Consider the following 26,599-nt stretch of genomic DNA (forward strand, 5'->3'; position numbering starts at 1 on the left):
TGTTGCCATGGTCGGGGGGACAGAGGGTAGCAGGAATGGAGAGTTATTGTTTAACAGGTAGAGAGTTTCAGTTTTGCAAGATGAAAAAGTTCTGGAGATGAATGTGGTGATGTTAGCACAACCACTGAATGTACTAATTGTCACTGAAATGTACAATTGAAATGGTTAAAAGGGTCAAGTTTATGTTTTACATATATACATGTATATTTTACCACAATTTTAAAAAAGAAAAAAAATTTGGTAATATATATTCGCCATCAGAAGTTTGGTAGTTTCAGAAGTATCTGAACACGACACTGTTGGTACATGGGACAGAAAATGCTAGATAAGCAGTATTTCCAGAGTTAGTTCCATAATTATTAACAGTTCTCTATGTCTCAACCTCAAATTCATCACAATAAATCTAGGGTCTTTTACTTAAGAGTTTTTCTCTTTTTAAAAAGATTTATGAGGGCTTCCCTGGCGGTGCAGTGGTTGAGAATCTGCCTGCCAATGCAGGGGACACGGGTTCCAGCCCTGGTCCGGGAAGATCCCACATGCTGCGGAGCAACTAGGCCCGTGAGCCACAACTACTGAGACTGCGCGTCTGGAGCCTGTGCTCCGCAACAAGAGGCCGCGACAGTGAGAGGCCCGCGCACCGCGATGAAGAGCGGCCCCTGCTCGCCGCAACTAGAGAAAGCCCTCGCACAGAAACGAAGACCCAGCACAGCCAAAAATAAATAAATAAATAATAAAGATTTATGAGCAGCTGTGTTTTAAAGGTACTGGATCTTACGAGGGCATTCACAGTGTTGGACTATAGAGCAGATGGTTATTTCAAATGGTAACTCTGTTCTACAGTAAACTGTTAGTTTGGGGAAAACAGTGGAGAACCCTCTCACACCTTCTGCGGTGGCCTCCTCTCCAGCTAAGGGTGTACTGAAGCCATCCTCGTATTCCGCGGTCACGTTGACCAGGTACAGGGTCTCTGGCTTCAAGTTGCTGAGAACGACGCTGGTGCTCGAGGCTGGCTCCACCACTGTCACCTCACCATCCCCAGTAGCCTCCTTGTAGGTGATGTGGTATGAAAAAACATTTTCTCCAGAAGGAGACCAACTGGTTTTCAAACTGTAGGAAGTCACCTCAGAAAAACTAAGATCCTTTGGAGGCACATAAGCTGTTAAGGGAAAAAAAAAAAAAGGACATAGTTAAAATTTTTAAATCTATAAACCAAAAATGGACCTAATGACTACACACTTTTTCAAATGGCTTACATTCATTTGGGAGAGTGGTCACTGAGACCAATGCACTGAGTAAACGTTGCACACAAGACCACTGAGAGAAAGCCTCTCACTCACAGCCCCACAAAGAGGTCCTGATCATTTGTCTTGACCATTCATAACACTGAGTTATGTGTTTAAATAACCAGTTAAAGCTGAATTCGAGTTTTGAGCTCCCTAAGACAAAGCACAAATGGAATGGTCCTGCCCACAATTGGAATACTTAAAACAGTAACAGACCTAAAATGAACCATCAAAATGTTCCCATTCATCCCGGTCAATCAGATATTAACCTCTGGTGGTAGACAGATATTTCAAAGTAATAATTTAAAATTTTTCCCTAACAAAAGAATATTTATTAAACTAAATCATAGGAAGGCACAATGTTTAAGGCACACTCACTGTCCTTAGGGGACATACAATCAAATTGGAGAGACAAGAGAGTGTAAAGTTATTAACAAAAGAAAGTAGTATATTTGAATGCCAAATGACTATAAGTGATAAGTGTTATAGCCCTAGAACAATTAAGAAGCTTGATGAAAGAGATGGGACTTTTAATCGAATGTTGAAAAACAGAATTTGGACAAATGAAGAAAAAAGGAAAGGGAATTCCAGATGTGAGGAAGGATGCCCAGAAAATGGTCCAGGAAAGAGAATGCATGAGGAGGATTCAAAGATCCAGGACTATGTTCCAGTCACCTTTGATTCAAAGCAACTAGCTGAGCATCTAACACATGGTAGACACTCAATTCGTGGTTATTGAACTGGATGCGACAAATGGGTTTGATAAAGCTGGTTCCCCGCCCTGACTGAGGATCTAAGATCAAAAGCAGCTCATGACTCTTAGGATAAACAGCTTTTTCACCAATAAATACCTGACCCACACCTAGGAGAAAGTCATATCTCAGAGCTAAATGAGTTAAGTTCAGTAGTTTTCAATAATATAGGAAGGTTACTTTTTCCTATAGATGAAAAGAATTGACAAAGCATATTATCCACAATTTTAGAAGCACAAATGCTGTGTTCATGAAGAGGTAACTTTTACTTTACAAAGCCTACTGACCTTTTTTCTTTATAGCTGCCAATTCTTGCTCAATTCTAAGACAGATAGACTGTGTGAGTTCAAAAGATATCCTCTGAAAAGCATCAAAATCTTCCACTGTGAACACATGGGTCTCAGCAGGAGGAGAGGCAATGGCTTCTAATTCTGAGCGAACAGCATCCTTCACACCAACTGCAAAGATTTCAACATCTGAATTCCTTAGTTTTATAGCTGGGTCTCTGAAAGCATCGGAAGATTTTCCATCCGTGATAAGAATCATGACCTTTGGGACGTCGCTTCTTGAACCCTTGCTCGGCACAAATATTTTCTCTCTAACGTAAGTCATTGCTTTCCCAGTGTTGGTAGATCCTCCTCTGTAGGGGAAGGTGTTTATTGCTTCGATTATATCTTCAACTTTGGTGAATTTTTTCAATGTGAACTCAGTATGAGGATCCCGGCTGTACTGGACAAGACTTATCTGTACCCTATTTGGTGAAATCTCAAAACTTTTGACGAGAACTTCCAAAAAGGCTCTAACTTTAACAAAGTTTGCAATCCCAATGCTATAGGAACCATCAACCAAAAACACAATATCGGCTTTTATATCCACACCACGTGAGCATTCTGTAAAAAGAAAGAAAGCCCATTAAAGTTCAACAAATACAAATTAATCAATAAAATATAGATACAGCTGTCCCTCTGTATCCTTGGGGGATTGGTTCCAGGACCTCCTTCCCCACACCAAACTCCAGGGATGCTCTTGTCCATTCTGTAAAATGGCTCAGGGAAGTAAGCCCTCCAGATCCGCGGATTCCGCATCTGCAGATTCAGCCAACGTCAGACCACACACAGCGGTTGAATCTGTGGATACGGGACCTCAGATATGGAAGGCCTACGGTATCCGGTTTTCTTAGTAAGCAGCCTTCTTTAAAAGAAAACTATTGCAAACATTTTGTTTAAAAGTAAACCTGAACCAGCATACTATCAAATGGACCTTCAGGTATTCCAGACTCAGTGATACACCCATTAACTCACCCACTTGAATTTTCATTGGCTGAGTCTTCTCCATTATTGAAACCGGTTCACTGGATGTCAGTCCCTTCATGGCAGAAACGCTGATCTGGTATTCTGTGTCTGCTGAGAGGTCGCGAACACCGAGTGTGGTCGTCTGGGGACCCACACTCAGAGCATGCTGTCGGCTTCCTGCGGCCATGGGTGTAAGGAGAACTTTATAGCCAGTCACTGGGCTAGGAGATGGACTCCAACTTAGCTTAACGTATTTTGATGAGACTTCCGTGGCAATCAGATTTGAAGGAGGTTCAACAACTACAAAATAATGAGCAGAAGCGTGATTAAAAACAGTGAGATGCAACCCTGTTAATGAGGTCTTCAGGTTTGCACCTCAGTTTTCCTTATTCGAATTAATCATGAATGCCTCAGGAAAAGTTCCCCAATCCCGGTCCCCCACTTCCACCAGTACCCATCACACCGAAAGAGACTCAGTGCCTGAATTTTTATCAGGGAGATGAGAAGTTTAGGGAAAAAGAAGTCCTTGGAGAAATTAATAATAGGACATCTGATGCCTAATTCATTCTCTGGGACCAAGATTTTCCATTCTGGTTTTGGTATTACACTCATTGCCTTTATTCAGGTACCAAAGGAAGCACTTGATGAATATTTGTTAAATCAATGACTTACTCAGTGCTTTAGAAAGTTTTTCTCTCTTAATAGTAATATAGGCATAATAATGTAATATTTAAGATACTTTATAATATGCCAAGAAAGGTAAAGAATTCAGCAGTTCTTAAATGACAGGTTCTTATCATCTTAAGCAATTGTATTTCCACTTATTCAAGATAAGAAAAAAAGTTCAGCTATGTTCATAATGCCACCAAACAGGGGTGAAACAATGGTTTACAACAGGCATACTGACAAGCAAATACTGATCATCTAAAAATGTCCTATCCTTACTCAGTGTAGAACATAGTCGTGTATTGGGCTGGCCAAAAAAGTTCGTTCGGGATTTTCCGTTAAGATGTTCCGAACGAACTTTTCAGCCAATCCAACACTTAGCAGATAACAAAGTATTTTAAGCTATTTCAGACCAAATCTTGCAAGTTTTAGATTTGCCAGTGGAATCAGTTTCCCAGAAGATATAGTTCTAAGTTTTTATAAGCCAGGCCACAACAGTGGATGATAAAATATGTACAAGGTTACTCACTGTCCTCTCAAAAAGGCAATCAGATGTAGTCCATAAAAATGACGCCTAAAGAAGTGAGAAGCAGTGGGAGGAAAGCAATGGATGTGCCAACTGGAAGTTTAGGCAAAGCTCTGGATTGATGCGGAGACAGTGCTGGGGAGCGGAAGTCTCAGGCGATCGCCAGCAACAGAGAGAAGAGGCCCCAAAACAGACTGCAATGCAGCCCACACCCCTTCCAGGGAGAGTTCAAACGGGGGCAGAACCAAACTTTGGCCTAACCTCGCACACACACCCTAGTGAAGGTGAGACACGTGAATGTTTTAAAAGACTGAGTAAAGAGAGGTTGACCAGGGGGAAGATGGGCGGGGGTGGATTTTGTAATAAAGCAGAGCAAACAATCAGACATTAGGCGGTAAAACAAAGAAAGAGATTCAGAGCCCATGAAATAATAGTAACATTGCCAAAATACTTGGGGTTTGTAGATTAAAGACTTTATATGATTGAAGATGTAGCTCTTTAGAACTTATCTTTAATCAGTTGTGAATTCTTAGGCTAAGAGGCGAACAATTATGGAAACTGTGACTTTCTAATACTCCAAAGGATGCTTATGAAATGTCTTTTCTCTCTCCCATGTACTTAAAAGCAATGACCAATAAAATGGAAGCATGTTCCAAATGTGGGAGGATCGAACTGACTGATCTTTGAAATATTCTTAAGAGCCCTGAAAACACTCTGCAGAGTATGCTGACGGAAACTCTTTTCCTCCGCCATTTAATAGAACCAGAACGCCAAACTAAATGTCCCCCTGCCTGTGAAGCCGTAACTGCTCTCAAGTAATGGAAGAGCGGGACACATGGGAACGCCCAACAATTCACTCACCTTCTTCTCCACTGACCAATTCCCCAAGCTGGTCGTCCACACCTGAGCACACCTGGGAGATGATCTCGTTCTGAATATCCACAATCGCGTCGAAGTTGGCCACGTTGAAAACGTGATTTAGGGAAGGTGTGGAGGCGATTTGTTTGAGTTCTTTTGCATCTGCGGCTTTAATGCCTTAAAAAAAAAAAAAAAAGGACAAGGATATGGGAAGGGAAGTGTGGGAAGTAAAGACATTTTCAAGTCCTATTCAGTCATAAACTGGAATTGTTTTGCGTCCTAAGGAATGTGCAACTGTTGAAATGACAAAAGCATTTTCCCATTTCACGTAACATGGCCAAAGAGGCAAAAGGCTGGTTGGTAAAACAGAGTGGGCTCTCATGCCAACCATGCCATCATTTGTCCCTGCCATCTGTAAAGATAATACTTTTTACTTCCAGAGTCCTGAATGAGCTGGAACCCTCTGAATTCTTCAAGTGTTACATAAGAGAGGAAACATAAAAAACACTTAATGATAATAGGAGGAGGATCTTTATTAGAATCATTGGCCCAGCATTCTTTGAAAAGCAGAGTGTTGACAAAGAATGTGAATACCGCCTTACTTAATGCGTATGCTAAAGGAGTTACGTGAGAGAAATAGATAAGCAGAAGTTTTACTCAAAAATGATCTGGATTAACACTATACTATCAAATGCAGTAAAAACTGCTTTCCTTCCTTGAGAAAGAATCGTTCCTTGAGGAATCAACCCTTCATCTTCCTGGCCATTAAGTATTAAAGTAGTTCTAAAATGAAAATACTTAACCAAACTTGACCTACCCAAAGAGAACACTTCAACCCCAATACTTCGAAGCTCTCTTGCTGGAATTTCCACTTCGTCCTGGGATTTGCCATCTGTAATAATAATTGCCACTTTGGGAAAGCCAACTCTTGATCCAGCAGATTCCGTGAAAGTATTTTTAATTAAGTAATCAATGGCTTCCCCTGAAATGAAAAAGAAATATGTTCAGTTCCACGTGACACAATTTTACCAAAATCAAAAGCTATGGGATTAATTTCAAAATTATTTAACATATGATAATTTGGGCAATGCATCCTTTCTTTCCCAAATAGATACTTCATTTACCTTAAACAATACCACAATTTGTAAAAACATACCTGTCATCGTGTTGCCACCTTTGTATGGGATTTTTTTAATTGCAGCAAGCAGCTCATCCCGTTGGTAGTACTGATTTAAGTTAAATTCCGTCCTGGTGTCAGAGCTGTACTGAACAACTCCAACCCTTGTCTTCTCTTCCCCAACGTCAAAAGCAGACACAAGAGCAGCAATGAAGTCTAAAATGTACTTGAAATTATTTCTTCCCACACTCCATGAGCCATCCACAAGGAACACTAAATCAGTCCAGGCACTGACAGAGCATTCTGAAATACATGTGATATATTTTTTAAATGACACACTAATAAATCTATCTAGCATTAAGGAATACAAACTAACGTGGCAAAAAGGTTGGCTCCTAAAATCATTTTGTTCATTAGAACTTTTCACATTGTTCTTTACCCACAACTGACATGCACAAAAGAATGTAAAACTTTATTGGCACACACAGAAGCATTTTCAGTATGCATTTCTGCAACTATATGTCTTTAAACTGTTGTATAAGACACTGTGCAAGACTAGATACATATATGACCCATTCTCCAAGAGCCTGTGACCCAAGTATCGTTGCTATTGATTTGTCTATTTTTATAACCATATCCTCACTCTTTTCTCCAAGTAAAAGCTATATAAAATATCTAGGAGACATACGAAAGAAACGTAAGCAAAGTGTTTTCATTCTTGGTATTCTGAGATCAATAAATACAAAACAATTGCTGTACCATTTAAGCAAATGCGGTAGGGTTGAAGAAAAGAGCACATCTTTTTTAACAATTCTCCTGCATCTTACAATATAATTGTCTAAAGTTTGCAGCTGGTTAATCTAGAGGGTTAATGGAGTCTTAACAGAAGTACCAACAAGCATAAATGTGATGCAAAATCGCCATAATATCTTGTCCTAATTATCAATGTATTTTATTTTAACATCTTTATTGGAGTATAATTGCTTTAAATGGTGTGTTAGTTTCTGCTTTATAACAAAGTGAATCAGTTATACATATACATATGTTCCCATATCTCTTCCCTCTTGCGTCTCCCTCCCTCCCCCCCTCCCTATCCCACCCCTCCAGGGGGTCACAAAGCACCGAGCTGATCTCCCTGTGCTATACGGCTGCTTCCCACTAGCTATCTACCTTACGTTTGGTAGTGTATATATGTCCATATCAATGTATTTTAAATTGACAACTAAAACCTTCTTGTACTAAACAAAACGGGGGGGAAACATTTTCATTCAAAAGTAAAAATATATGCAGTACCCTTAAATCACTAAAATTGCAACAATTGGCCTTTATAACCAAACATATTTTTCCCTCTCTCTGTGGTCAGGTGGGGAGGGGGCAACAGGTTGGTTTTTATGAAAATCTGTATTCATAAGGCAAAGCTGAGTGAATTTTCTGAAGATATTTTTGTCCCTGCAGTCAGTTGGTAGATAATAAGAGAAGTATTTGGCTAGGAAGAGGAGGAAAGGTCCTGGGAAATTTGCAAGCCAATACAAGTTGCATGCCTAAATAATTTTTGCCTACTATTTAATGGGCCAATTTAAGCCTACTGAAAGTCAGTATTTAGAATAATGCTTTGATTTAGAATAAATATTGATGATTCAGGGAAAATATCTGCGTTGTAACTGCATACTATAAACTTCGCTTCAGATAAGTAGACATGAAGAAGAATTATAACCAGTGACCTGGCGGGAAAAATTCAGGATAAAGGGAACTTCATGGTCACGATCTTTTTATTGTTATCCTGAGTCATAAATCCAATTTACAAGGTGGCAAAATTAGAAGTCCAAGAAACCCTTCAGGGCTCCATCCCAGCAAGTCACACAGAGCAGTGTAAGACCAAAAGGGGCTAGAAGCCACAAAACCAGACACTAAAATTGCTTTCATTTGATTACAAATGCATCAACTTATCAGAGACGTCTTACGGAGACTCCGGAAACGGTTACAACTGCACCAACTAAGCCCATGTAAACACCCTAGAAACAAGCATAACATATACAGAGACATAGAAATACATTTTCATGGCAATGGAATTGCTGAAAACACTGTGAGGGCATCTCCCTTGTGGTCCAGCCTTATAGCTCTCATGCGTCCCTGAGCTACCACCTATTTCTATAGTTTGTCTTTGAGAAAGGAGTTAAGTCCAGTGACGAGCTTTGTTTTTCACCTACTGCCAAAATCCTGCAGGGGAACTTGGACACACACACATTTAAAACACTCCCAGTAAAAAGAATATTTAGTACATAGAATGAAAGGTTAGAAAGTCAGAACGTAGGTGTTATAACCACTTAGTCATACATTACTATTACGTTGCCTGTACTTCCTGTAGATAAAGCTTACAGAAATTAATATAGGAGTGAGATCAAACTATGGACCTAGTTGGAACATCTCCTTTAGATTACATTTATAACTTCTGCAAAGCCAAGCACAAATATTAAGGGAAATGCTTACTTTGTATCTCTGTTTTTCCAGGTTTCTTCTCCCCTGGCTTTATCGGGCCACCTGTTTGAACTGAATCAAAACTTGATTATTACAAAAAGAAATGGACCCATACAATTACTTCCTAAGAAGAAAATAAGTACGTTGTCTTTCAAATGTATGGTCCATTCCCGGCTGGTCAGAGAATACAGCCAAATAAGCATTCCCTTGCAAATACATTATTTTTAGGGAGATTTTAGATATATTTCAAAATGGATATTAACATTGTTGTCTGGCAAAGCCTAATGTTTTTAACAGTTTTCATTCATCATATTCCCGCTGTTTCCAGAGACCAGGATTATAAATCAGGAATGAATTATTCACAGCTACTAACATCTAGCATCATTGAAAGAATAGTTAATATGGATATAAATTAACTCTGCATAACAACAACTTAAATTTGAAAGTTGGAGAAATCTTCTGCAAAATATAAGGTATAAAAGTACTTTATATGTGTGCTTACTTGTTAATTGGCCTATAACTGGTACACTTTCTTCTACTTCATCATATGAAGTGATTGTCACCACATACTCTATTTCAGGTATAAGCTCTGTTAATAAAGTTTCAGTGGTACTAGCTGCAAGGGTAAATTCTTTAGTGGGCCCATCTGAAAATACAGAAAGAAAAACATCAATGCAACAAAACTTTTTTCACATATAACATAGCATATACTCAAAATCTGAAAATTCAAAATACACATTTTTTTAGAATACCCAAACATTATTTTTTACTGCCTTCCAAAACAAACATTTTGAATTCTAGAAATTCAATAAATGGACTGGCATTGCCTTTACTTGTTACAATCATATTCCATATTTGTTTGTGGACTCAAGTATTCCTCTAGATTAAAGATATACCAGAATATCAAACAAAAATCTCTCATTATTTTTGAATATTAATGGTAGACAACAAATTTTTTTATAAGTTAGAGATAAAGCAGAAAATAATTTAATTTTAAATGATGCATTGGAGGAGGGCACTGAAAGAAAAAGAAGGGCTGAAAATCAACTCAAAGACAACAAACCCCATAGGTTAAAAGGAACATCTACTGGGAAACAGCATCCTCTTCTACAGAAGTGCATCCTCCGTACTCCAGCGGGGGATGGGAGCATACTCTAATGGGTAACCATGGTCCTCTGAATTGACTTAACTAGGTATCAAACATTTCAAGGTACAGTGTACTGAGCGTTTCCTTATATACTGACAATTATGTATTTCCTTCTAGATTATGATAATGCTCAATTCAATCAGGAAACACAGTAGTTCTTAGGGACTAAGTGACTTTTAAAATTCTTAAACATATTAAATTTTCATCAAAACATAAATAATCGAAAAAGGTAACGAATGTAAAAGAACCCTGAGAAATGCTCCAGGTTTACATGTGGAGCATTGCAGAACCCACCAGGGCCCCCATGGGAAAACAAGACACCAGGGCCCTGCCAGGTTTTTAAGGTATAGGAGTCAGTCATCGCCAACATCTGGAAACCAGATGAACTCTTTTCAACTGTTTTTCTGCTTTGGAATAAATGAAATAGTTAACGGCAAATATATTTGGGAAGAAAATATTCAAGGAATAAAAAGTAAATTCTTGATCGCTTTTTAAGTTCTCGGATCATATGGGAGAAAAATACAGCTTCCCAATTTCCTGATAAACCAGCATTTAAAATCAGTGGTATTTTTTAAAGGCCACAAGTATGTAAACACAGCTCTGGTGCTAAGTCATGTTGACATCATCTATCGCTTCTGTCAGCCAAAACAGACCTCTTCCTACCACTTGGCCAGTGCTAGTAAAACTGGTTATTTTCCCATTCCACGTTAGAAATAAAAGTTAATCAACAGAGATGGATTCTCCACACTTGGGCAACATCACGAATACTAAAGAAAACTTTTGAGAACAAGCAAAACAAGTTGTCTTCTTTCAAAGACTCTTAGCCTTAGGATCTACAGAAATCTATCTAGTAAATTGTTGTCTTCCATCATGGCAGCTCACCACCATCCCAGAATCTGTGTCCTGAGTACTGAAGTGTGCAGGACGCTGGGCAAGGCGTAACAACTCACTTCATCACTTGTCACTTGAAGTGTTGGACAGATTAAGTGATTCAAGAAAAATGTCAAGAAATGATCATTCTATTTTATAAAAGCAAAGATTACCAGCAATATTCTGATGGGGGGGGGAGTCTCTTTTTAGTAACAACAGCTTAGCACAGCAAACCAAGTTAATAAAGCTAACACTATAAAAATATAATAACGGGTCCTGGGCTGGAAATCTGGAGACCTGAGCCCACCAAATATCTTGCAACGTTAGGTGAACCCCTCAGGTTTTCTAAATCCTGGCTGCCTCATAATGAAATGGAAGGAGGGGAAAAAATCAGATTATATCACCTTTGATGTCTCTGTCCTAAAATCCCATCATCTCAAAACTTACCCGTTGTGGAGTCCACTGTTATTTTGAAACCCACAATTGGATCAGGTGGTCTTGCCCATGACATATGAACAGTATTTTCATCTATAATTTTAAAATTCAAGTCTGAAGGTGGGTCAACTGCAAGAGAGAGAGTTGATATCAGTTACATTTTCCAATGTCACAAAACGGTCAATTTAATTAATAAAGAATTGTGTTGAGCAAAGCTTACTAAAATTGTCTTTGCATAAATTTGTTTCCAACAAATATAAAAGATATCTTGTTGGACGAGAATAAAATTAAAAGCTGACAAGATGTGACAAAACATCAGAGAGTATACATATTACAGAAGACAGCACAAAACACTTTGGATTCTTGAGTTGCTCGGTCATCCAAGAATGGCCAGCAAAATCAAGCATAATAGAAACATATTTGGATACAGGTACAGTGAAATCACATATAATAACCACATATGCAAACAATTCACATAACAATTAAGGAACTTTCGATACATGCTGAGTGCACTTTGAATAAGCATGCCAAATCACAACCTGCTTACAACCACAGAGGTTAAGTGAGAGCACTGACATAATACATTTTTTCCATGATGTGGAAAAGGATCAACGATATTTTGGTTCATTCTCTGCATCATTGCCTTGTTATTAATTTTTGTTTGATAATTCTCAATCTGTGGCAGAGATGAAAAATGTATTTTAATAAAAAGGAGGAATCATGGGAAATTTAGCACTGTTATGTCTCACAAGGAAATATACATTTAAATGTATATTTGTATTCATATAGACCAATGTTCAAAACTAGTAATAAGGGGTGTCAATCAGTTATAAGTATATAAAGAGTGATATACAGATGTTTATAAAACTAACAAACATTCTGCCTGTTTACACCAATTTGCGGTACGTTTGCAAGGTGTAAACCAACACTGTTATTTTCCTTTGCAGCAGGTATACTCCATACTAGAAGTGGCATTTTAAATTAAAATGCCAGTATGGTCCTTTACAAAACAATGGTTAATTATGAAAAGACAACATCAATGTATATTTATGGACATTTATTTACAGAACTTAAAGAAAATAGTGAGGAAGGATCAGCCATCTGAAGACACGACTGCGCATAAATCTTGGAGAAGTCAATGACAGGAATAATTGAAAAGTACAGAAAGCAATAGTTTACATACAAAACTGTACAGCATCATGCATGTGTCAATGAAATGTTGACTTGTTTTTAGTTTCCCACAATGAACGAAAGCCTCCATGTACAATAGTCATTACACAAAGACATTCCAGAAATATTTTATAATGATATTCTCTCTGCAGTGTTCATGCCTCATCATGCAGCATTGTACTGACTCACTGTCAGTGCATGGTCGATGCATTAAAAAGTATTACTCTTGAAGCAGGTCCACACAATAAGATGACTTTCCGCCATACTCTTCTTAAAGTGTTTCGGATTGAAAGTATTCCTGGTGAGTCAGAATTTTTGTCTCTCTTTTGAGAGATTACAGTCTCCTTTTAGGTTTTCCTAAAGGTCAATTGAACTATAGCAGTAGCTTTGAGACATGAGTCATAGAATTGAACTGGGGTTAGGTATTTATGTAATATTAATAGCACATTTTAATGGAAATTATACAAATTAAGCAAACGTTTGCTTTAATGAACTGCTGCTTCCAACTGTAGGAGATGGCTTTTTATTCTTATTGGATACGCTAGTAATGGAATAAATGTTATTTTCTTACTATCCATACACAGGCAGTGAGATTAGACTGTTAATCTACATGCATAGTTTAATTACTCAACATTCTGCTGTCTGTAACCGTTTTGAGAGGTTTACTGGCAGTCATCACTTAGTATAACAAGCATGCAACAGATGTTAATAGGACAATAGGTATTAAGAATATCATTATAAAATATTGTTCCAGTAGCAATGGCTCAGGACAAATTTAATGCAAAGGCAGACGCAACTGGCCTGAGCATGCTTTTAAAAAAAATCAGTACATGGAAAAACAGTACCACCAACCTTGCAAGGAAATTGACCTGAAGCAGCAGACATTAGGTTAAAGCTGCTGAGGGGCAGCAGCCGCCCACCTTGTTGATTTCCAAATGACCAGGATTCCAGAAAAACTGAAAAATTGACTGTTGGGAAAAGTCTTTAACATTTCAGAGGATTTTAAGGTGTTTATAGAAACTCAGATGTGGTACTTGGGGATCAAAAGTAGGAAAGAATGGTCGACCAGCTTGTGTACAACAGAGAGCCCTTTCCACTTTTCTTCTTGCCACTTTTATCTCTTGTAAAACCTTTTAGGCTTGCCATTCTGTTTATATATTTTGCTTGTTTGTCTCATGAAAAGAGATAATAAAGCAGGTGTGAGTGTGGACCCCTGTCAACTTGAATCAATGCGAAATGTATCTTCATTAACTTTGAAAATCTTTTATTTTATATAAAAATAATTCACAACCGCCCTTGCATTGTTACAAGCAGCGTCTATGCAGATGCCAGAATATTTCTAGGATGATTATGATTGTAAAGAGTCATAGTTGTGTAGAAGAAGAATCTGAACGAAGACAAATAGAAGTAAAATTATAAATAAATAAGATAGCAGTCATATATATTCATAAAACTGAACACTGATAGTGAAGAAACTAAAATTTTAAGTATTCATAACACTAGCAGTTTAAGTTCATATTTATGAATAATGCTTTTTGTTATCAAAAAGCTATGCTATGAAAGCTGCATTCTGCTGATATCTTCCTTAGATAAACTGGCAGGATTTAGGACTTTTTAGGAATAATTATAGCTAGCATTTGCTGAGTGTCTCTTCTGTGACAGGCAGAGAGCTAGTCACTTTCTATACTGTCTCCTTCTTTTCTCATGATCACCCAGAAGAGTGGCCTAATTATCCCTGATTAACGGGTGAGTCTGTGAAATTCGCAAGGGTTAACACAGCTAATAGGCAGAAAAACTTTGATCCCATAGTCTGACTCCAGAGCATACAGCTTCCTACCATACTTGCTTAAATGTAAAAAATAAGAAATATTTGAGTGAAAGATTAACTTTAGAAACCAATATTGATATGTATTTGCCTATTAAAATATACATAAGTATTTCTCTACTCTATAAAAAACCTTTATTTGATGCCTGGTCAAAATCAATATGTGCTATTCAGACATCTCCAATTCAGATACAGATAGAATTTGGTATATTAACTTCACAACTTGTTCAAGCAATTTTGAAACCAAAGTATCTACCTTGATATATAATTTTTTTACAAAACATTGTTTTTAATTATGGCACCCAAGAGGAAGACATAAAAGTTTACCCAGAGGTGGATGGATGGATGGATGGATGGATGGATGGATAGATGGACGAACAGGTGGGAGGAGATTAGTAAGATTTGGCAAGTGTATAAAATGTATTAAAGGTAAAGGAAAACTGAGAACACACTACTAAAATATCATCTTGATGAACTAGTAAGACCTTTAGTCTAATCTTTGTGATGGCAACACTGAGAAGGGTACTACCTTAATGGCAGAAACCTTGAGAAGTGCACAAAGTGTGGTCTTACTATATTCAGTACACATTAGTTTAAATTTTCCGTCCAAAGCTAGTATAAATTTAATGATCTCTGCCATGATACAGATACTCATTTCGTCTGTGTTTATAAGATACCAAAAATAAGCAGTTGAAAAGTTAATATTTTAGACAAGTAATAAATTATTCTGTACAGATTACAAAATGCATCCTTTCATGAGACTGACTGGGTCAAGCAAGAAAAGCAGCACAGTGTGGGCAAACCTAGCACGAAACCAGGACTAGAAGACCTGGGTCTTGTCTATGCCTTGTCCCTAGGCAATCAGGTTAGTTGACTGAGTTATTCAGCTTCTCTGGTCCTCATTTTCTCATTTGGAAAATGAGAGGATTAGAATAGATGATCTGTAAGTTCCCGTCGAGTTTGAAATTTCTGTTAGAACATAAGTTAGACACAGGATTATAGAAATATACATTAATTAGCCTCTTAACCTAGACGTAAGATAAATAAAGCTTAAGACTTCAACTCACTCATGAATTAAAAACATCCAGTCGTTCATTATATATTATGAACTACAAATCAGACTTACTAAAATTACAACTCTATTTTTTACAAAACATATGTCCATCTCAAATTCTAGATTAACTAGAAAAGTGTCTAATTCTCAGGGAACACTGGCCATTAATCTTTAAATGCAAAGCGTTAAATTTTCTAAATGGCAATTTACATACTATATGATACAGGAACCAAAAATAAGTTACACATTCTAGATCTTACAGAGCACTGGCCAGGTTATAAGGTTAATAAAGTCTATGCTGTAGCTAAAAATTACAAATATTAAAAGCAAAAAAAAAATCACTTTCACTTTTATTTCTATGGAACAAATACTGTATTATGAAAAATAAAGTTCCTTGTTTAAGTAGGTAGAAGAAAACAACATGACAAAGGCGGTACCCCTATAAAAAGGGAGCAATGCAAAAAGTGAACGCCAAAACCTTTTAATTAAAGGTATTGAGCTTTCAACATATAAAAACAAGTAAGTAGAAACTGACTGGAAAATAGTATGAATACAAGAGTACAAGTATGAGTTGCAAAAGGGAAAGAAAAGTAGCAATGGCTACTTTTTTTTTTTAATGTACCCTTTTTTTAAAAAACATCTTTATTGGGGTATAATTGCTTTACAATGGTGTGTTAGTTTCTGCTTTATGACAAAGTGAATCAGCTACACATATACATACATCCCCATATCTCCTCCCTCTCGGGTCTCCCTCCCACCCTCCACAATGGCTACTTTTGAACTAAGATCAAAATAACATATCAAGAAGCAGGGCTGCCAGTTGAATTTGTGAAATGTGCCATCAGAAATACTTCAGAGAAATTCTGTTTGCAGCCCATTGTCCCCAGAAAGGCCTTGGCCACAAACTTTGTTAGCCCTTCCCAGGCTCCTGGGGCCACTTAGTAATTAACACCCGAGGTTTGCTGTCCAGTACTGGAGCCACAAACCACACGTGGCTATCAAGCGCTTGAAATATGGCCAGTCCAGATGAAATGCGCTGCAAGCATAACATACATACCCAATTTCAGACTTAGCTACAAAGAATGCAAAATAACTTACTAATAATTTTTATATTGATTACATGTTAAAATGGTAATATTATGGATATATTAGGTTAAGTGAAATATGTTATAAAGATTAATTTCTCCTTCTTCTTTTTCCTTTTTTAATGTCATAACCAGAAGATTTTAAGTTACATATGTGGCTTGCATCTGTGGCTCACAATGTATTTCTATCTGACAGTGCCAAACTAGAATAAGGCCCCCTCCAAATAACAGATCCTACAAAAGGATCATTATTAAATGCTGGACTAAGTGGGTGAGAGACAAGAAGAGAAACAGCTTAAGAAAGCAAAAGAAAGAGCTGTATAATGTGGAAATAAATACAAATCTAAAAGATAAATTATGAGAAATACGGAAACAATCAGTAATGTAGAGAGTAAAATGTTCTTTCCAACTGCACTTTGCTAACCAGCCATTATCCAATTCAGAACTGATTTTTTTCCATTTACATCATTTCCAACTCAAGTCTTGTCCTAAGACTTCTCAACCCTTTCTGATTTTCAAATAACTATTTTCTTAATGGGCAGTAAATATGCCGCTTTAGTGAATTATCTAAAAACATCTTTAGTAGGGCTTCCAGAAGTTCCTCAAGTGAAATTCCTTCCTAACAACGACATAGAAAGGAACATTAAAGGCAATCTCATCTGAATATTACTTCACAGAGGCCACTCTGAAAAGCCTCTACATTCATAAAGTATTAATCAGATAAGAAGAGCCAGCAAGTTTCCCTCACTTTTCTGAACAAGCCGTACATTTTGAAGACTCCCTGCTTTGCCCAATCTTGGTCTTTTGTACCTGCAGTCTCAAACTAGAGAATCAAACACAATAGAAAGTTTTTGAAAATCTCAGTGTGGTCATAAAACAGCTCTCCTTCCCCACAGCCTCTAAGAAACACAACCCCCCCCCCGCCCTACCCCCCTTCCACACTGACCCACACAGAAGTATTGCTCTCCTCCCTTAATTTCATCGGGGGCATTTCTGCATTGGAAAAAAGTATACATTTCTTAAGATGTCTTTTATGGTATTACCCCATTTACCTTGCAGAACAATAAATCTAGTTTATCAGGTCTCCAACGATAACTGAGAGGACACAGAAGCCCCTCTTGGGTCAATATACAGAAAGGGCTTGTTCCGCGAATGCTGAGAAAGGAAGGCATCAAGTGCACACCGCAGCAAGCCTAAAACAAGGTTAAAACTCTAGCAGAAGTCCTTCGTTTTCCAAGGGCTGGAGCGTACTGAGCCGTTTTGCAGACCCTGAGGCCCTGAGACCCATCTCCGAACCTCTGACCGACTCCGCACTCAGGTCTGAAGCTGAGAGAAGGAGGGAGGGGTAGGTGGTGCCCGGCTTGCCAGGCGCCCGCTAGCTTCCTAGCTTGAGAACCTTGGCCCAGACCCAACCTGTTCGCGTGGGGCTGGGCCTGGGCTTGGGCCACGGGTCTCGTAGCCCAGCGAACCAAACAGAGACAGCGGCGACCTCGGGCCGCGAGAACACACCCCGCGTCCCGGATCTCTGCTGGCCCGCCAGTCACCTGGGCGGTTGGGCTGCTACCTCATTTGCCTGCACCGCCCGCCTAGCCGACTGAACTCCCCACAAAACACACAGACGCGCAGAGCCGGCTCTGTTGGAGTCTTTTATTGCGTGCTGTCACCGAGGTCGCAGTCCCGAGCCAGGTGCTAACCAGCCACGCGCACGAGCGAGCGCGCCCGCGCTCCGGGGCTCCTGGGTAACCCCCCCCCGGAGGTGTTCGTCCCGCAGAGCTGGGTGCAGCCGTCGCCCCCTCCCGGACGGCTGGTCCTCTCGGAAGGCGGCCGTGTCGGTGGCAGTGTGGACAGCACACCGCAGAGACCAGAGCAAGGAGGGCACACAGCACTGTACGGGACGGCTTAAGCAGAATACGAAAGAGCGAGACCTGAGAGCTGGGAAATGGACAGACCTCAGAGAAGGGGGCGTTTCTCCGAAGGACAGAAACTCCGGGAGAACACACGAAGCGCAGGGAGAAACACAGCAAGCAACAGAGACAAGAAAGATCTGCTTCTTTCCTTTCTAGAGTTCTTCATGGTCACGGGGGAGAAGGAGGGAAGAGCCTTTTACCTTCTGCCTCAATGGAAGACAGGAGCAGGGCCGCGCCCAGGGCGGCGAGCGCTGGGGGAAGCCTGGTCCGCATGCTCGGCCTCGGGGCTCAAAGCCGCATGAAGGGATCTGCGGGAGGAAGCAGTGACGGCGTCAGACCCGGGTCCGGGCAGGCCGGGAGCCAGGTTAGAACTGGAGCCTGGACCCGGGCCAGGACCCGACCAGATCTGCCTTAATAACCTAAGGCCCAGACCAGCATATAATGGGCCTATTGTGAAGCAGTGTAAGTCAAGTTCATCTGTAGCAGTTTAATCACGGGCACTAAGAGGGAGTTCAAGTTTAAAGAGGGTCCTGTTTTCCTGGAGGCTGGCCCCGCTTAACATCCGGGGTGAAGGCCTTACCACGCCCCACATAACTCCATCCCCCTGGGTGATGGCTAATTCAGAGGTCATCTTTTCCCTGACTCAACCAAATGCCTCTTCCAGCTGGGGGTTTTATTTGGCCAGCCGTTTTTTCCTAGCTGCTGAACTCTTTAGGTAACGGTACTTTAAGTGGTCTCGGGGTAATTTGGAAAAGTATAATAAACCTCTTTTACTCTCTTTTTTCTTCATTTTGTTCTGCCTACAAATACGCAGCTCTTGAAGGTCTGACATGGATTATACAGAAATATGTGCAGACCAAGAGAAACCTGACCCCCTGCTAGCTATGTTATCTTCACAGCTGATAATCTTTTACTCAAGATGAGGGGAAAAAAACAACTCTAAAATACATCATAAAAAGGGAAAGGCAATAGAAGAGACAAAGCACTCTTTCCTGTTTTCCCAGGACTTTTATTTATTTATTTATTTATTTATTTATTTATTTATTGCGGTACGAGGGCCTCTCTCTGTTGTGGCCCCTCCCGCTGCGGAGCACAGGCTCCGGACGCGCAGGCTCAGCGGCCATGGCTCACGGGCCCAGCCGCTCCGCGGCATGTGTGATCTTCCCGGACCGGGGGCACGAACCCGTGTCCCCTGCATCGGCCGGCGGACTCTCAACCACTGTGCCACCAGGGAAGCCCCTCCCAGGACATTTTTTAATAAAATTCTCAGTAATAGTTAATCTTCTCATTTAACTGCTCATTTATTCCAGAAGATTACAGGCTTATATGCTCAGGAGGAGAATACATTCTACACTGATTTTTCCTGATTCTGTAACTAGGTTATTAATTCTTTAAAGACAAATAGTCTTATTCATTTTTTGTGGTTCCCAGCACACAGTAGGTGCCTAACCCATGTCAGTAGAAGGAAATCTTCCAAAATATTCTAAGGTCCAATTCGGAGACAAAAGCTACTAGCAACGAACTTAAAAGGGGGGGGGCCTTCCAGAAGCAAAACATAAAAAGAGAATTGATTCTGAGGTACATAAATGATTGTAAGACAACACACCAGGCCTCGTGAAAAAAGAAGTCATGCTTGGGAATCCAAAAATGAGCCACAGGTCGAGCCCTCTTTGAGAAAAGAAACTGACAACCTCCAACCGCGTCTTTCCAAATTATTGGCACAATGTATTAGGGCAGCTTTCCTGGACCTGAGTGCAAATTGCATTTTAAATGTCTGATGAACGGGTGTGCCAAATTGCCCGGAGCTCATTTTTATGAAGCCAAGATTAAACTTTTGTCGCTGCTCTGGGGATCCAAGAACTCTAGCAATTTCTTTCTTCCTAATTAACAACTGTTTGACATTTCTAACCCTTTTCTACATCAGTGAAAAGCAAGAGGTGAGACTGGCCCATTGTCCCGTCATCTGGCCTTAACTTTGCTATAATAATTTCCAACTCAGTTGGCAGTCATGCTCGAGAAAAGTTAAAGGCTAACAGTCGACCCAGCGAAAAACCGTGTGGTGCTTTTTTTTTTTTTTAAACCTCTTCACTAGCTACAAAAACCTGAGTAGTGGAAGGGCTATTGCCTGGGTCTAGAGCGCCACCTATCGGCTACCTGACTCAGCGGCACAAGGAATCATGCCTCGGGGTTATCTGAACATAGAATCAGTTCGGCCAGCCAGCCAGGCATTCCACCCATATGTTAAAAAAAAAAAAAAAGTTTTATCTCCTTTTAGCCAAAATATTTATATGAATGTTTAGCAGCACTTCATTGAGCACTCTCAGACATAAAATCTGAAAGCGGCCGCCCCTACGTGGCAGCGAGGATTCCCTCACTTCACCCTCATGTATGAATACGAGTCAATTGCGGGGGTGGGGAAAGCGGTAGGAGACTTACGGGATTCATCTCCTCTTGCCAACTCGTCCCCTCCCCCCTCTCCGCTGGAAAAGGCCAATTCCTTTAACTCCCTTGTCAAGTTAAAAAAGGAAGTGACACCCTCACCCCTACCCCGCGGGGTGCCTCCAGATCCCCTGCGCATCACCCACAGCAACCTTGACATTCGTTACCCAAGGACCGAGTTTAGCGCTCATTTCCTTTCTTGCCCCGTCCCTCCCCAGCGTTCCAGCACACTTCAGAAGGCCACATAATCCGGGGTGAGTTGGAGGGAAAGGGGTCCCAGAAAGCCCCGTAAGGACCCTACGGGTGCCTCCTTTGCTGTACCTCTTCTGCTGCCTGGCTACAGTCCCCGCTCCGTAAATAACTCTCTGATCCCTACCCTCTTTGGATATGGGATGGAAACTCCCCCAGAGGTTCCACGACCCTGAGTAGGGCGTCCACTTATGCACTGAGGGGGAGAGGTCGGGGGAGGGAGCTGCCTCCAGCAGCTGGATAAAGTCGGCCAAAGCTGAGTCCCCGAGAGCTGAGCTGACCCACCATGTGGGATGCTTTGAAAAGCAGAGAAAGGAGCCAGATCACTCGCCCGGGAGTCTGTCTCCGGATGCCACACACACCGACGCAGCCTCGACGAGGGGCAGAGCCCTCCGCCGGCCCTCCAAAGAATTCCGCGCCGTGCATCGCTAAAACACCTTCCCTGCGCGCGTGCGGCACCGCGGCAGCCGCGAGGCCCTGAGGGACTGGCGGCCCCGGGAGCCGGCGCGCCCTGCGTCAATTTCAACGAAGCATCTATAGACGAAATCCCTCCACACTCTGGCACATCGAACGGGGTGCTTTACGCGCGCACAGCCTCCCTGCATCAGCTCTTCAGAAAACCTACAATTCTTTCCCCCTCAATGACTCAGACGAATCACAAAAAGCTCAGAATACCCGGCAGATCTCAGGCACAAGTCCAAACGGTCCCCGCTCGGGCTCCTTAGTGGCTTAGAACCGAGCAAGGAAGAGGCTAGAAGCAAGTTTCCCTAGTTTTCTTTGGAAGGGACGAGGTGACGGGGCCGGAGCCGGACCGACCTGAGGCGGTGGTGACCGAGGTAGCGGCGGCGGTAGCGGCTTCCCGGCGTCGTAGAAGCCGGCCCTCGGTGTGGCCCCCGCGCGCCCCGGCAATCGGCGCTGCGCTCCGGGCGCACCTGGCGGCTGCCCGGAGGTGGGCAGCGGCAGGGCCACCGGGGCGAACTTGTACGAGAAGGAGGATCCCGGGCGGAGAGGCGGACGCCGCAGGGCAGGCGGAGACGGCCCGGGACCGCAGCTGCCGGCGCGCGGACGCGTCTGGGGCGGCTCGCCTTCGTCGAGTGGGAAGAGGCTCCGCGCCGCGGGCTACTTAATAGAGGGCTGTTCCCAGCTCTCAGTTTACTCGGTTACGAAACGCCTGAGAAGGTGGACGGCTGCCACGGGGTGATGTATGCTCCTCCGGCGGTGAAGGAGGTCTACTTTTGGGAACGTGTGCATACTTCGAGCATTCCTTCTGCGTGAGGTGGCGATCGCCGTAGTAGCAGTGCCCCGCCGGGGAGGAGGGAGGGGGGCAGGGAAGGGGGGAGGAGGAAGCGGGGAGGGGGACAGCCGCAGCCGGGTTCACTGCCAAGGGAATCCGCTCACTCCTCCGCTTGGGGCGGGCTGGGGAGCTCGGGTTTCCCTATCCATGCGATTTTAATAAATTTATTTTTCTAAATTAAGAACGATGGGAGGGAAGTAAGCGGCTCTCGTTTTCAGAACTGCGAGGATGCGGCTGACCCCACCCCATCATAGCCCCATCCCCCATCATCACCACCTACACCTTCCTCCCCTTCCGTCCTGGGTGCACTTAAAACCGATTTACAGGGTTTCCATTAACTAACTGTCTGCGCACGCGGCACGCCTTCTGTCTTTTTCAATCTCCGGCGATTGGAAACCCGGATGGTCGCCTGCGAGGGGCTCAGAGAGGGGATGGCTTTCCCAGTCCTGTCTTTCTCCCCTGGGGCTTCGGGACGGAGCTGGGAAGCTTAACTGGAGCCAAGAGAGAGGGCAAGGAACGCTAGGAAACCTAGGGATCCTCAAAATTAGAAGCCGCTCAGGAGTTACATCCACCGTAGAAATTTCTCACTTGGGCCAGAGCAAAACTTGGTCGCGAGTCGAGGCTTCGGAAGGAAAGCTCTGCCCTTAAAACGCCCCGGGGTCAAGGCAACTAAGGGGAGTCAAGGCCAAACGCGGGGCTGACGTTCTGCCAGCACCTTCTCGAGGTCTTGCCGCCCCTCCTCGCTCTGCTCCACCTCTTGGCCCGGAGAGCGGAGCCTGGCCCTGAGGGTTGCCAAATCGTACTTGACGCACCGGAGGAAGCGCGGGGATCCTACACTGTGGCATCGGAAAACCGCTTTACACACGTCTGTGCGCTCAGCACAAGTCCAGCACCTTTTGGCCTCTTGGAGCCCAGAGGTTACTCCCACAAGTTTAAGCTGCTGGGGCTGGAGGAGGGGGCCGGAGGGGAACGCAGGAGCGGCCTCCCTGGAATTCACCGCCCGCAACACAGGAGGAGGTCGTGTGGCCAGTGTAAACTTCTTTTCCCTATTTGGTCTGACATCTGCTAACCTGGCCTTCCCTTCGCCAGGCGCGATAGCCTACGAACTTGCCTTTAGAATGATGACAAGAACTTGCAGGGCCGACGGTCCCCTGCACTCCGCCCCACGCACAGGCTGCTCCAGCGAAAGCCGAAGGAAGCCTGGGAGAAGACTGGAGGGAGAGAATGGAGGAAAATGGGAATCGCCACCTCTGCACATTCCCCGAGTACACACGGCCCACTCGAAGTCTAGCTGGGAGCTCACACAAAGAGCCCACACACGCACGGTGCATAGGCCTTTTCCCCTTCAAACTCACCCCCCGACGCCCCGGGCGTGAATAACACGACGGGCACACCCCAGCGAGCGGTGATCACCGGGGTAGCAGCCCTTCACCTGCACTCTCACTCCACTCCCCTCTCACAGACGCACGTAGGCGGGTGGCAGCCTCGGGGACAGAGCGTGGAGCAAACAAGTCCCGGCAGCCGCCTTCCGGGCACCCAGCAGTGCTGCGCCGCGGCCTGGAACCGCCACGGACTCCCCTGGGAAATACGGACTCCCCAGGGAAATCCACACTCCCGTCTAGAAAAGGAAAACTGCTTGCACGTCAGCCCAAGCTGGCTGGAGTTTGCATTTCGCCCAGGTGGGCGTGTGTGTGTGTGTGTGTGTGTGTGTGTGTGTGCGCGCGCGCGCGCGCGTGCGCGCTTTTTCTTTATGTACTTTAAAAAAAATTGTGATGGCGGTGTTGACTAGGAAGCAACTTAACTCTGGGTGTTGATATTCTTGGTTTAAAAAAGAGTTCTCCCCTGCTGATTTGATTCAGAGCCGCAAATGCATCTGTCAGCCCCGGCGGGAGTCCGGCAGTCGGCCACCCTCCGGGGAGCAGAGGGCAGAGGCGGGCTTCCCCTTCCCGAGGCTGGAGGCCGCAGAGACTGGGTGGGAGAGGCGTCCGCCCCCAGAGGACGCGCACTGCGCCGCTCTCCAACCCCGCGCGGCGGCCGGGGACCCGCGTGGCCAGCCTCTTTTGCTCAAAGCATTCTCGTCCGCATGCTTAGATTTAATGCATTTGAAAATAGTTGCTGCGAAGAAGTGAAGGTAACGTTAAACCACCGGCCCCCAAAGCACTGCCTCACTCGGAAAAAAGATCATACGGAAAACTTCCAGAGTATGGCGAGAGGAGAAGGGAGGGGACACTGCCGTCGGGAAGTACACAGATGCACATCCACAAACACACGCACATCCACATCCCAGGGGACACGAGTGCAACTCAAACGTATCCAAAGGTGCGCCGGCGTGGGCGGGGTTCCTCCCAGCGTGCGGTCTGCACTGTTTGACCTCAGGGGACCCTTCCGCTGGGCTCCCAGTTTGGAAAGCGGACACACGAGTAAAAATGCACTAATATGTATAAAACAGATAACTAATAAGAACCTGCTGTATAAAAAATACACTAAAAAAGATTTTTTTAAAAACGTGTAAACCGTCTTCCAATCTGTGCCCTTCAGTAGTGCGTCCAACTCTTCGTGACCCTTGGAACCCGTTAGTATCTGCAACAAATTGATGATATTTATCGACTGAGGCAGAGTTGGTTGGACTTATTCAGTTTGGGGATCTCCCTCACCTCACTCTCACTGCTCCCACCTCTTCTCCCTCCGACTCCTGGGTTCCCGGCGGGTCCGGAGCTTCAGGATTTCTTGTCCGACAGCGCGATCTAGCGGTCAGCGCGGTCCCTGGCGTCGGAGGTCAAAGTTACAGAGCGTAGAGGCTGCAAGTTGACAGGTTTAGGTTGAGTTTTGGGGAGATGTGTCATCCATGTATCTGACTCCCAGGATTGGCTGAGAAGCGACAGGATGGAGGAAGGAGTGTGGAGGTGACCTAGCTTTCTGTGTGCCCATCAATTAGCCGCCCATAGACATGCCTGCCCCAAGGCGGCTGCGAGGTTCGGGTTAGGGGTAGACAAAGGAAGAGGTGCTAATTTCAGGAAGAAGTGCAGCTTACAGCACCGCCCTTAACTTCTCAAAGGGCAAAAGCGGCCTCTTCGTTGATTTGCTTGGCGTTAGGACAGCCAGCGTTCCTGGCGACAGGATAGTATTGTTTCCATCGCAAGTTCTGGCTGATTTCCTTTGTGGGAAAGAGAAACCTGGGCTCAGCGAGTACGGACGGTCCAGCTCTTAGGGCTGCGCGCGGGCCGCCCCCAGAGTGAGCTTTAAGGGTCCTGGTGAAGAAAGCTCTCACAATCCCCTTGAGATAAACGTGTGAAGGAGGGAGGCAGAGACGCAGTGACAGCAGGAGTGAGGGACAAGGTATCTGGTATCCTGTTCTTTAGATCCCCGTTCTCTAGGCAAGTTAAATCACACTTACCAGAACCTTCCATGTGTCTGTACAGAGCCAAGCTCAGAGAGGTGGATATAAAGATAACTACAGAGGCGTCGCCCTCAGAACTCTATCTCACAACACCTGGGGCACCTGAAGCAACTTCACGTTGGGCCCACTCAAATCTCCCAAGAGATTCTGCCTCCAAAATGTTTTACCATTAGAAGTGAGAAGCAGCAGACCACGACCCGCTCTGCACCAGCAACGCTGAGGAATCGGAGACCAAAGGAATCCCTGAAGGAGGGGAGAGGGAAGCCGTGCCCGCCTGCCTTCCTGAAAGCTTCTGCTTTCTCACAAAGGTCTATTTCAGGGAAGCCCACAGGCTTGGTGCCACTTGACCCAGACCTCTCAATTGCACTGACACATCCTCCCCTATCAGAGTCTGAGCAACTCTGGAGCAGAAAACAGTAACGCACCGTGTTCATCCTACTACACAAGGTGACTCGGCCTCGCATGACCTCAAAAATTTGTGGTTTCATGGGAAGCTTTGAAAATGCAAAAACAACAGTGCATCCAGATACAATATCTGCCTAGGATGAACCCTTTAGATTTAAGGAAAGTCAAGTGCTGCTGGGAGTGGATTATTCAGTTAGCTCTGAACTCCTTAAGCAAAGTGAAAAAGAGAGAAGAAAATAAATTCACTTAAGAGTTCAGAAAGCAACCCTCTGCCACCTCCTCTTTCATTTCTGTAAGATTCAACACTGTTCAAGTCATCCTTACACCGCAGGGCACTGGGAATCTATTTCGTT

At 43.4% G+C, this 26,599-nt stretch overlaps 1 protein-coding gene across 1 annotated transcript in view; it reads right to left on the bottom strand.

The window, feature by feature from the left end:
• The window catches only part of COL12A1 (collagen type XII alpha 1 chain), a 106,005-nt gene extending 83,613 nt beyond the window's left edge, over positions 1–22,392 (bottom strand). The window contains exons 1-11 of the mRNA XM_029224239.1: positions 21,967–22,392; positions 18,663–18,770; positions 11,434–11,550; positions 9,472–9,615; positions 8,982–9,041; positions 6,534–6,797; positions 6,195–6,359; positions 5,381–5,554; positions 3,337–3,627; positions 2,323–2,925; positions 884–1,156 (exon numbers count right to left, since the gene is read on the bottom strand). Coding sequence (XP_029080072.1) covers positions 884–1,156; positions 2,323–2,925; positions 3,337–3,627; positions 5,381–5,554; positions 6,195–6,359; positions 6,534–6,797; positions 8,982–9,041; positions 9,472–9,615; positions 11,434–11,550; positions 18,663–18,735 — 2,164 coding nt within the window. The 5' untranslated portion in view covers positions 18,736–18,770; positions 21,967–22,392. The remainder of the gene's footprint in view (positions 1–883; positions 1,157–2,322; positions 2,926–3,336; positions 3,628–5,380; positions 5,555–6,194; positions 6,360–6,533; positions 6,798–8,981; positions 9,042–9,471; positions 9,616–11,433; positions 11,551–18,662; positions 18,771–21,966) is intronic.
• Positions 22,393–26,599: the final 4,207 nt, after the last annotated feature.

Source organism: Monodon monoceros, unplaced genomic scaffold (genome assembly GCF_005190385.1).
Source record: "Monodon monoceros isolate NGI ecotype Baffin Bay Population unplaced genomic scaffold, NGI_Narwhal_1 Super_Scaffold_15, whole genome shotgun sequence".
In the NCBI taxonomy this organism is placed as follows: Eukaryota; Metazoa; Chordata; class Mammalia; order Artiodactyla; family Monodontidae; genus Monodon; species Monodon monoceros.